Source organism: Pundamilia nyererei, unplaced genomic scaffold (assembly GCF_000239375.1).
Source record: "Pundamilia nyererei isolate P.nyererei 1_Seehausen unplaced genomic scaffold, PunNye1.0 scaffold00014, whole genome shotgun sequence".
NCBI lineage: Eukaryota > Metazoa > Chordata > Actinopteri > Cichliformes > Cichlidae > Pundamilia > Pundamilia nyererei.
This window is the reverse complement of record NW_005187415.1, coordinates 2189169-2201300: the sequence shown is the minus strand read 5'-3', so window position 1 is coordinate 2201300 and position 12132 is coordinate 2189169. Positions and strand designations below refer to the sequence as shown.

The window sequence follows — 12132 nt, the reverse complement described above, 5'->3', positions numbered from 1 at the left end:
CACACACACACACACACACACACACACACACACACACACACACACACACACAGAGGCAGAGTCTTACCTGAAAGGAGCAATGAGGATGTAAAAACTCATTGTTGTCTGGGAATCCCCTGTCCTGCAGAGCTGCTACCTTTGTTCTGTTAAGAGTAACTTTATTGATGAAACTCCTACACAGAATTCACAGAAAAGAGCCTGCCATGAATCACTCTGTGTTTTCTCCTTTTCTTTCTTTTTGCAGGGACTTCACTGCAAGACCAAAGGAGGCTGTGAGTATAGACTTGTTGCCACTTTACACCAGCAGTCATGCATCCCCATTGGGTGTTTACTTGCACAATAACTCAGCTAATATTAGCCGACAAACAGGAAAAACTGATAATGCCTGCATTTGTTGCCTTTATATTTTACTGCAATGTTGCCAAAGCAACTGCATTCAGCATTTAACATAGAATTCAAGACTGGGTTCAAAAGGTCTGTAAAACAACACAAAGACCATGACTCTGAACTAAAGTGAGAAACAGTAACCACATTCAAAGATCTTTGAACCCCACCCATAGCATTAAAACGATTTTTTCCTCCCTCACATGCTAAATAAGACCTGATAAAATCACGATAAGCTTGAGAAGCAGTGCTATCTGTAATCTCTGCACAAAATACTGAGTGTAAGTGTAAAATGCTAAAGAGAAATTCAAATGCTTTGTATAGCAGACGGCAAAGGTGGGAATGCTGCTGTGGTTTGTTCTCTACAGTGTTGGGAAGGTTACGTTTAAATGTATTCCACTACAGATTACAGAATACATGCCCCAAAATGTATTTTGTAATGTATTCCGATACAATACTCAATGACAGTAACGTATTCTGAATACTTTGGATTACTTAATATATTAACAAGCTTTTTACAACTACATGAATGTGATTTATTACTATTACTGAAGGTTACTCGCCATACCAATACGGACCAGATTTTTAAATCTTAATATAAAATGAGTAACAGTAGGTGGACATTAGGTCAGGCTGCAGTTTTTGCAGCGATTCTGTATAGTAAACTATTCCGCGCGTATATAAAACAGGTCCGCGGCTCTGTACCGTAGTAAAGGGACCTCTGGCAAATACATCAGGTTCATGTCGGGCTCGTAGCCGAAAACCATCTTTACTTTGTTGCCTGGGTCAACTTTGCGAGAGACAGAGAGAGGCGTTGAAAGGCTGCTTCAACGGAGGAAAACACAAACACAGTGTTCAGTCGAGTCTTAATTATTTACTTACAACTGGACTACCCTGCCCATGAGCCTACATTCTTTAGGGTTATGTCTGTAACACTCTGCCTATTGCTTTCATATTACATAATTTTTTGAATAACATTTAAAAAAAAAAAATTCTTCACGTCATTATGCGGGCCACAAGTAGGGGTGTCACGGGCCGCGAGATTGAGACACAGGCAGTAGAGCGTCTTAATGCGTCTCTTGTTTGGGTTTCCGCCTGCGTGGAATTACCAAAAATAGAGAGGGGGCAGTCTGACATATGAAATAGGAAAAGACCGCCATGTAATCCCTTTATTTCAAAAAGTAACCGTACTGAATACCAACTTTTAAACGGTAACTGTAACGGAATACAGTTACTCATATTTTGTATCTTAAATACGTAACGCCAGTACATGTATTCCGTTACTCCCCAACACTGGCTCTCTATAAGTAAGTAACAGCATACTTCAAAGATCCTTTTACCCACATTTGGTACACAAAATCCACACCTTCATTTTCCTCACAAATCCCACAGTGTAACTTTTTCGTTTTTTAAAAAATATTTCTCTGTCCCCGTTGCTGTGCAGATTCATTTCCACGTCCATGCGAGAACCCCGCCGAGAGTCTCAACACCTCCACCGTGTTCCACAACGTCAGCCTTTCCACGGTCATGAAGTGTGAGAGGATGCAGAAGTGCTCGCTGCGGCTCGGAATCAAAGCAGTGGTGCAAATCGCTGGTGCGTAAGTGTGATGGCTTAAAATAGATGGTCCCATATCTGTTTGTATAAAATGCATGTGCTCAAAAATGGCAACAGCTTTTACAGTTCAAGCAATGAATGAAAATCTGTTTGGGTGAACAGAGGTTTGCTTTGGCACAGGGTCTAGTCTTTGACTTCTCTCAGTCTTATAGCAATGCGAAATTACTGAACCACTGACTCAGTGTGTCACCCTATTAGATTATTTAGTTTGGCCGCTTATTAAAAGCAGCTATTATAGTATTAAAATCCACTTACACTTGAGCTCCATGCAGTGTTTAGTTTGGCACCAAATCATTTTCCATGTACAGTTTACCATCCAGGTTGCTTTTCCCACTTTTTCTTCCTTTATGTCCCACCTCCCAAAGCCCCTGTTATCCACTTATGCTATTGTACTATTTTTAGACAGTTTTCTGGATTTCTTACTTTCAAAAGATAATCTCACTTTCAATCAAAGTGACTAATGCTGGCATTTCAACTATAACATTTCATTGTCTCAGTGTATCACCCTGTGTGTGCACACTGTGTGTGGTCTTTTTCTGCGCTGGAGCACGATGCTTTGGCGCCAGAGGCAGTCAGCTTAAGTGGGTTTCCAAAGTGATTTATCTAAGTTCACATGTAAACACGCCCAGAAATCACATTACTCTAATCCCAGTACTGCTTTGATGCTTTTAGCGTACCTGCTTGTTTGATGTCTTGCGAGGAGTCAGTGGACGGCCGATGTCACACTAATCTCTACATGTTCAGTGTGGTGTCTTTGTCTTCTTCACTTAAAGCAGCCTACTTCCTGGTATGGGCTGTACATTTCAGATGTGACTGCTGTTAAAACACTACACCGGAATTTCTTTTGATACTTGGAAGTAATTGGGAGGATTCGGCATTGTTAATTAATGCTTTCAGAATAAAGCCAAACTGTTTGTTAAACCACAAAATCTTCTTTCTGTTTTCACAGAAGACATAGGTGTGGTGAATCAGTATATCTTAAGGGAAACTTTAACAAAGAGGTGCTGAGTGACTGAAGTTATCGCATGTAATTAATTAAGTTATACATAGAAGGACTTTTTAGTTGTTTTTGGAGGACAATCATTAACTAAACAGAGCCCATGCCTCTGTACTAACACACTCATGCCAACAGATACATGGCACGTGATATTGTTTAATTTCCTCCATCTGACCAAGGTCATTATTCAGTTGTTTTCTTTTCTCCTTATTCAAAACGTCCTTAACAAGGAAGCGCCAAATGGAACTCTTAGGGTGTAGTCAACTCAACCTGAAAACTAATGATGTTAGAGATGATAATCACAGATGACACACCTTAAAGGCATTTGCTGAAGGAAGTCACATTTTATAAAATGCTACGAGCTTCCATGAAAAAACTTCTGCTTTTGCATGGTAAACATGCCAATTGACACTTCATGTTCCTGATAATGCTGACAACCCATACAGTCTGATAAGGTTTACACAGGAAGACACATTGTCAGACACATCCATCCGTGTGCACAACGTAATACAGTAAACCTGGTAGATTTCCAGACTATCCGTCTTGGAATTGAGGAAACCCTTTGCTCAGAAAAAAAAAAAGTACCTAAATAACTTCTTCCTGTATGGCACCTAAAACAGTGCCAACCTGCACCAAAATCAACCATTTAAAAACCTTTTGAATGGCTAACTGGCTGGTGCTGGTTACTGCTACAGCAACTTCAAAACATATTCTGGTTTATGTTTCCACAGACTCCATCCATGGCGTATCCTTTTGTATCACAACCGCAGGGAGGATGACGGGATGCAGAACCTTTAGCTTCACAAGGGCATCAAGAGAAAGGATGTCTGGACTGCAGGTAAAATCGCTGGCACAACTAGCATCGCTGGGTGTTTGTGGGACATTAATTAATCCAGAGTGTTATGCTAGAGTGGCTTTTCTGTGAAATATGTTGTGTGTAGCACTCAAATGTTGCCAACCCAGTAGTGCATTCCTGCCCTCTTTTGTCTTTCCCTTCCCGCAAATCGGGAAGTTTGCTGATGAGGCAACTCTCGATGTCCTTCGGGTTCCTCTCGTCTTGCGGTCAGGAAAAATACATGACCTTTTTCCACACATCTGGAAGATCCCATTTGTTCTTAAAGGTCACTGGAAAACTGACTCATATGCCATCGTAACCTTCACAAAGGTTACGGAGCTCAAAAGCCTTCCCCAGCTGATGCCCACGATGGTGGATGCGGTGTGTCACATAAACTGTAAACAGAAAGATCATCAAGCATGATAATGTTTTGCGACATACCAAAATTTTGATTGCTGCCGGGTTTGTGGCGTGTCCTCTTTTCGCGTTTAGAGCCACACCCCACTTTGTAGATGATTTTGTAAAATGAAAACAGTGACAGAGGAAATAAACAGTTCAATGTGGTTAGCATCACCGTGCCTATGAATATTTCCATAGTCTAGCTGGCGTCTTCAGGTCTCTCAGGAAGACACAACAGTGGTCCGGCCAGGCTACCTGGCTTTCCAACTGCTTCTGAAATGGATGTGGTCATTTCAGCATATTTCTATACGGCGCAGCGTTTAACAGACATGTGACAGCTTGTGTGCTTTTACCTGCCTCTTTCCTGCAGGTTGAAATTGAGAACAACTGCACTGAAGTTTCTCCAAACCAACAAGTGCAAGTAACAGTGACAACAGTCCCAAGTTACTGTGGAATGACCTGGACCAGCACCTATCATACTCCAGGTAGGATTACATGCACTTTGTCCATGTGTTTGCATAATTATGCAAACAGAGACTGAAGGGCATATGACTGTAACCATGGGTAACTAATAAACAGTGTTACACAACCAGCCCTGCCAAGTATTTCCTTGTAACTGGTAGAAAAAAACAGGAAACCTCATAGTGTGTTCCACTGCTCTGCAATGATGAATGTCAGTGATTCAAAGAGTGTAAACATCTTAAGTGAGTACTGTGTAAAAACTACTCCCACATGCGTGATGACACGTGAATGACAGGAATTTATTTACGCATGAGTTGTTTCTTTTTTAAGTGCTTCACTTTTCTCAACAGGATGCAGTCATGAAGATTTTAGAAGACATGTTCCGGAGTGCATCAGTAAGTGTAAATATGCTCGGGATCTGCTTTCTCCTTACATGTTTTAGTTAATGCAGTGGAGTGAAATAAAATATCAAATATGCAGTATATATGCATTTTTAGGGCTTGTCCTCTTCTCCTCACCCCAAACCGGTTGCCCTTCTCTGAGCCTAGTTCTTCTGGAGATTTCTTCCTGTTAAAAGGGAGATTTTCCTTCCTGCTGTTGCCTCATAGAGGGTTGTTTGATTGTTGGGGTTTTCTCTGTGTTATTGTAGAGTCTTTACTTTACATTACAAAGCATTTTGAGGTGAATGCTGTTGTGATATGTATATAAATATATATGTAATATCTATATAAATAAAATGTAACTGAATTATTCAACTGGACCTTTTCATTTTTTGTCTTAATTGTCGGACTGTTTCACGTCTCTTTCAGCTGGCAGACTGTCGTACAAAGTAAACCCAGACAAGAAGGAGCTGAGCGTAAATGTTTCAGACATGCTCAACGATCACAACTATCACCTCCGACTCTGCCGAAAGGATTTCATCTGCTCTGGCACAGGGGCTTATATGCTGGTGAGACTCTTATTGGAATAAATATGAATGGAATCAGTGCAATTATTTGTGTTCTTCAATAATATGAATATATATAAAGTGAGATCTGTGAGAGATGGGGTAATGTTCCATTATGTGACAGTTCAAGAAAAGCGTAACAGGTCTAAGCAACACTTGTGGACTTTCCTCCTCAAGTGAGTCATTGGGTTATTCCCTGTGCGATTCTAAATTTAAATGTACTCACTCAATAAACTGCTTAACGATCATATAACTGACAATCAGGACAGCGCAGTATTCCCTGAACAAAGGGGCAACTGAAACAGTAAGGATCAAAAGTCAAAATGTGCACAGTGAACACAAGAACCATCATTAACTGCCACCCAGACAGTCATTCCACAAATAATCAAAGGCTGTTCTCATTTTCTAGATAAAGAAGGAGCAACCCATAAAGAGTGCCACCTTCCCATACACTCGACCTTTGCCCTGCCTCTGCATTGAGGTAATGCTATGACTCCCGGTCTTTAATCATGGTTTGAGTTTCTGCCATAAATTCCACAAAAGACCTTCAATAATCACTGATAAATTCATCACAGGGCTGGTCAGCGGTGATGGACGCCCCAAGAGTCCAGGTCTGCCCGTTTAAAGACCGTGAGTCCCATTGTTCATTCAAACAGATGACAAAATTGCCAGCGTGTGCTGTAGCATTTGAAAGCTGACAATGTATCATAACCATCCAAAATCCTATGACTTCATTCGCCTGCAGGTGTTGAGGAACTGTGGTTTGGAATCACCTTTGATCCACTGGAGGAGACTCTGTTATGGGAGCCTGCTTGCCCAATTACAGCTACGGCTGCATTGTGTCAGATGAGAGATGATGGCATCTGTGTGGATTTGCCACATTCCTCCCAGAATGTTACCAGAGAAAAGGTACACACCTTTTGGATATTTATAAAGGGAGCTTTCTTAAGCTTGGTTATCCTTACAAATCGCTTAAGTGTAATTAAGCCGATGCCCTTGTTAGGCAACATTGCACATGAGCACACACATACAAGCCAGAACTCTCACTCAGTTTACGAAGAGGCTTGACAGAGGTTTGAACAACCTGAAAGTCAGGTGCCTGGTTGTATCTGAGAGATGAGTCACAGAAAATGCAGAAAAAATGCGGACACGTCAGCTTGAAGTGACAAATCATGACTGATCTGATTTCAGATGTAGCTTGTAGTTGGAGTTGTAACCTCTTTAAAAGGTGGAAGCCTGTAACGATCACATAAAAGTACATAAAAGTACAACATAAATGTTGAGCTGTGTTTCTTGTTTATATAAGTCAAGCCAGACCTACATATAAAGTATATCGGGAGAATGAAGGGAAACCCTAAAGGAGTCCTTATTTTGACACAAGACATTTAGGCTGAAGGGATACTTGGGAAGACTTAGGCAGATGCTTCACTTGAAAGACAAATATAGCTCTTTGAATCTAAACACAATATGAGTCACCCAGGCTAATGATTTAGGTCATCACTTGTGTAACTGCAATTCTTTATTTATAAGAACTTGTGATTCATTCACAAATACTTCTTTAATGCTTTTTCAGATAGCATTCTCTAAGGTGGATCCCCATGATCGACTGTGCGTCAAGGTAACAATCTTTCTTTCACTCTTTTCATTCCACAAATTTCACTAGGGCATGTCAACTTGATACGCTAGCAACAGTGAAACAAACAAAACCGTTTTTTTTTTTTGCTTTCTGTATTTGATTACAAAATGACCTTTGCACAACGTTAGCATAATGCAACTCAAATATCAGAACTGACCTGACAGTTCAGATGATCCTAATAGCATGCTATTAGGATAGCCATAGCCATGTTATGTTTTAATTTTATCAGGATTTTATCAAGTTCTTTCTTGTCACTTGGAAGTCATTTCGAAATCCGTAGTTATTTTGAGCCATTACCTAAACTAACGTATATTCTGATGGTCCCTGGTACTTAATGACTGCACGTATAGAATTAACAACCAAATAGGCTTAAAAAGCTGGATAATGATACCATGATATCATCGTTTACTCTTCTGATGCCATGAGTTTGTCATTTTTGCTATCATTTTTAAAAAACAAAACCAATATGCCCACTGACATTCTCCGGCTCGGAAAGCTAGCGACAATCCAGGTCACAAACACTCAGACAAGGAGGCTCTAATTATCCATACACTTCATTACAAAAGCAGGAAACTGCCTACAAGAAGCAATGCTGCTGGGTTGCAATTCTTACACATGCAAGTTTTTGCATTTGCACTAACTCAGTAATAAACAACATGTATTTATTTAATACTAGAGTTCTTGTTATTATTATATCAGCTTCCTGTTATTGGCTCAATAACAGGAAGTTGTGATCAAATCTGCATTTCAGAAGTGAGAGTTGAGTCCTAAACGCAAAGCAGAAGTATCATTATTAGACTGTTGAACTATTTTCTATGGGTGTGCAACAATGATTTTAGTAAGCTCTCTACTAACTAAGAGTAATGTGTTTGATACAACAGCTCGATGAAGAATGCTCAAAAATGTTATTCTGTCTTCATCAGTTTACTGCAGGCTCTCAGTCCTGGACCAGGTGCCCCTTTGCTGATGGGAGACTCCAAGGTGTGACTTATTATTTTCTTCAAATTTTTGCTAATTACATCATGAGTATTTTTTGCGATGCTCTGATGGTCTATGGCAATGTATTGACCCTACTGTGTTCACATGTTCTATAATGGATGTCTGTAATGATGATAATAATCTTTATGCATGGTGGTGCTGTATGATGATATCTTTAAAAATTCAGCATGGGAGTTGGTTACAACAAGAACAGAGGGGCGTGAAGAAGTGAAGATGCTGTCACAGATCTCTGCAAACTTTTCTGTGGAGTTGTGCGTGAAGTCCGAGGGATCCCCTGAGTGTCAGACCATTGAAACACACAACGTGCAGGTGGTAGGTGCAACACATTCCCAGCGCAGACGGCACTTTTTAGAAAAATAGAAAAATATCTTGTTGCAGATTTCTTCGACAGAGTTCTAGCTCATCATTAGATCTGATGAGTCTAAGTAAGAGTGGCAGAACAAATGTCTGTTCGCTCCCTGCATGCAATAAACTTTTGCTCTAAAACATCCTATGTGTGCAGTTTTTTTTGAAGCAGCCTGCCACAGCACGCTTACACAGATTGTGTTCCAACTTTTTGTCGTACATGATCCCTGTTTATTGCATGTTGCCTTTTTCGTTGCTAGGAAACTTCACATTTTCTTGAAGGTGTCGTGACTTTTAAAAGTTATTTGCTATCAACAGAACAAAAAAGGTAGTAATTACATCTTTTACAATACGCTTTCCAGCAATCAAAAGGGATCTGTCAACAGATTAGCAAGACCTAGTGTGCAACAAGATATCTTTCTCCTGAACGCATCATGGTTATTATCACTTCAAAGAAACAGGAAAAAACAGAAACCATGACAACTTCCATATCGCCTGCAGGAAAAATTTCATATCTTTTGTCTTTTTTCTCAGGAGAAACAAAAAGCTGTTGATTTAAATCTGAAAGGGGCGTCCTGCAACTCATGTCTTCAGGTATGTTTGTGTAGTAGATCCTTTGACTTCTTTGCACTTCCTATTTAAAAAAAAGGCTGTTGCTTTAATATATCCTTTTTATTTGCACAGGTAAAAAGGCTTGATGTGGAGTATGCTGCCACAGTCATCCACTGTCTGAAGCTGTCCAGTAAGTATGATTTCTGCTAGAGCTGCTTCCCATTAAAATACGTTCTGCTCTTCATTTCTGCTTCAGTCCTGTGTAGTCTAACCAAACTTTACTATTTTTCTCATAAAATTTTGTAAACCTTAGGCGATGCACCAGTTTTGAAATGTAAATAGTTTCCAGTACAGTAACACAGCTTGCGTTTATTGCCATGGGAATTCTGAGGTGGGATAATTGCAAATGCATGTGCATCTGAAGTTTGGTGTCTTGGCATCATTTTGAAAAATAAAAGGATGCTTTGTTGTGCGTGCAATGCTTAATGATACTATTATGTTCAAGATGAGGTTCAAGGTTCTGTGGAAAATAAGAAGTACCAGTTTTTCCTTTACATATAATTGGGGATTCAGTCATTTGAAAAAGTGCAGAGAGCAAGATGCAAACCAGATGGATCATCTAACAAACTGTAAATTTTCTTTGCAGGTGACTCATCACCTCTTCGTTCAGACTTGACCTGGGTATTTGTGCTGACTGGTGTTTGCCTCTTTGGAGTAATATGTGTCACTCTGGTGCTTCATGTCCTATTAACAGGTAGGTTGAAAAGTTATTTGGCTAGGTGTCAGGCTACCATTTTATTTTATTTGGGGACATACTGTGATGTAGGCCCTTTTCCAGTCCCTGCCCATCAAACTCAAAGATTTTGCAGCGTGCTCTGGTATATGCAGGCTTCGTGTTTGACTCTTTGCAAGGGAGTAAATGCTGAGTTTGCCTCAGTAAACTAGGCTGGTTAATAATGTCCTAATGTTAACACTCATTTCTAGCTTTTCCTTTCCATCTTAGATGTTTGATTATTCAAATTTGCCTTCCTCTCTTTATGGATGGATAGACAGTAGCATCCAATTGCAATCGGCCGACATTTGAATGAAAAGCAGCCACGGAGTTTGTCATTTTATTGATTTGCTTCCTCATCACATTTCCCCCGTCTTCTATTTTAGTGCATCGGAGAAGGAAGCAGAAAATAACCGGAGTCCGTAACGGTGAAAAGCAAATAGGTACGATTATGACTTCATTTGCTTAACTCATACCATACAGATTTTCTTTTCTTTTACCCGTGCGCATATCTTAGCATATTTCCTGTTTTGTTGCAGATCCCCCTCCCACCTGTCTGGTGTCTGTGTTACAAACTCAGCCGGTTGTCCACGGTGGGGTCTTCATACCTGATTCACCGCAGTGCGGAAACAACGAGAAGGCCAACTTACTCTCTGAATGACCAAAGTGTGAGGCATAAAGATGTTACAAAAGCAACTAAGTTCTCTGTTGAATTCAGTATATATTGTAGGCACTGACATTTCAAACGGTATGTAGCTTTCTGCAGAGGTGCTGGTTTGTATGCTTGTTCTAGTTACTGGCTAATGTATTTTGTGTGGTTGTGTTTGTTTGGGAGAAAGTTGTTTTAAAGGTAAAATTTCATTTAATCTTGCAGCTACAAAGGTTTTTGTTTCAAAATGTTTATTTTCAATAAAAAAGGCAAAATACAAAATGCTGTTTTAATTATTGTTTAAATGCACCATTATTATATCATTTAACCCTATTTTTTCACAACATTGTTTTCGCTTTTACAAAGTCAAATCTAATATAATCGCAATACATTTGCATTAAAACACTTGCAGTCATTAACACCGACTTCACCTCAACACCAAAAGCTTACAAGCCTTATACTTTATTTTGCTGCTCCATATCTATTTATGTCCTTACAGTTTTATAAAAACTTTGCTCTTTATGTTCAGCAGCTTGTTTCCCAGTTTTCAGTGAAAGTTTCCATGTCACTGCTTGTGCACCTGCTCACATGAGCCAGAGCTGCTGATAGCTATGTTTCCTTTTAACTTTAATCCAACTTCCTTCAGCGAGGAAAATTTCCATTCACCTAGAAAATATATTTTGATTCACTTGGAGTAAAAACACAAATCATCAACACATTACCTGATGATGAGCATGTCAATTACTTTCTTATTAGATGTACTATAATTGCCATGTATATAAAAACCATAGATAAAACACCAATGCAACTTTTGAAATGCATCGCTTTTTATGGCAGCCCACATTTTGTTGCTCTACAGCCAAAAACTGGTTCATCAATTACATTTTTAGCTCCAGGTACTTTTTCAGTCTGTCAAAACATGCAGGCTGTTGCACCATGTCATCTTGAATTGTAAGTAAGGTAATTAATATTTCCACATCAATGAATCTTGGCTGTGGTTAAAAACACAAATAAACAAAAAGGCCGAGTGATGTTTCTACATGGTAATGAAAAAGCACTGTTTCTGACATTTTAACGACATGCGCTCATTATTTTTCATATCTAGATAGCATGTTGCAGAAAGGCAAGTATAGACATCCTCTCACTCCCAACCAAATAGATTAAAAAATACCACTGTGACTCTGCACTTTTATTCTTTTACATGCTATGGCAGCCTGAACATAAAGTATCAAAGGTAACAGAACTTATTCTATAGATAAATGTTCCTCATCAGTGTATATGGGTCAATGTTACTGTCACCGTTGTTTATTTAATCTCCGGTAATCGATCACATTATATAAAGTCATATGTTTGTATTGTGGTTGTCTGGTGAGTGCCGCAACTTTTTCACCTATTCAACCTGCCTGTTTTGCTAAACTGGACATTATAGGAGCTAATGCTTCCTCTCTAGGGCTTTATTTGATAATGTGCTAAAGAAGAGGAAATGTTTTCACACTGCGCCCTAACTCTTCCACATTATATATATTGGCTAAGATAAGCAA

General features: G+C 39.5%; 1 protein-coding gene across 1 annotated transcript in view; it reads left to right on the top strand.

Moving 5' to 3' along the window:
- The window catches only part of il17rel (interleukin 17 receptor E-like), a 12306-nt gene extending 1447 nt beyond the window's left edge, over positions 1 to 10859 (top strand). The window contains exons 2-18 of the mRNA XM_005725135.1: positions 245 to 272; positions 1829 to 1978; positions 3728 to 3834; positions 4601 to 4715; positions 5043 to 5087; positions 5502 to 5641; positions 6048 to 6119; positions 6214 to 6268; positions 6384 to 6547; positions 7212 to 7256; positions 8198 to 8255; positions 8440 to 8585; positions 9153 to 9212; positions 9303 to 9360; positions 9817 to 9924; positions 10329 to 10385; positions 10482 to 10859. Coding sequence (XP_005725192.1) covers positions 245 to 272; positions 1829 to 1978; positions 3728 to 3834; positions 4601 to 4715; positions 5043 to 5087; positions 5502 to 5641; positions 6048 to 6119; positions 6214 to 6268; positions 6384 to 6547; positions 7212 to 7256; positions 8198 to 8255; positions 8440 to 8585; positions 9153 to 9212; positions 9303 to 9360; positions 9817 to 9924; positions 10329 to 10385; positions 10482 to 10603 — 1530 coding nt within the window. The 3' untranslated portion in view covers positions 10604 to 10859. The remainder of the gene's footprint in view (positions 1 to 244; positions 273 to 1828; positions 1979 to 3727; positions 3835 to 4600; positions 4716 to 5042; positions 5088 to 5501; positions 5642 to 6047; positions 6120 to 6213; positions 6269 to 6383; positions 6548 to 7211; positions 7257 to 8197; positions 8256 to 8439; positions 8586 to 9152; positions 9213 to 9302; positions 9361 to 9816; positions 9925 to 10328; positions 10386 to 10481) is intronic.
- Positions 10860 to 12132: the final 1273 nt, after the last annotated feature.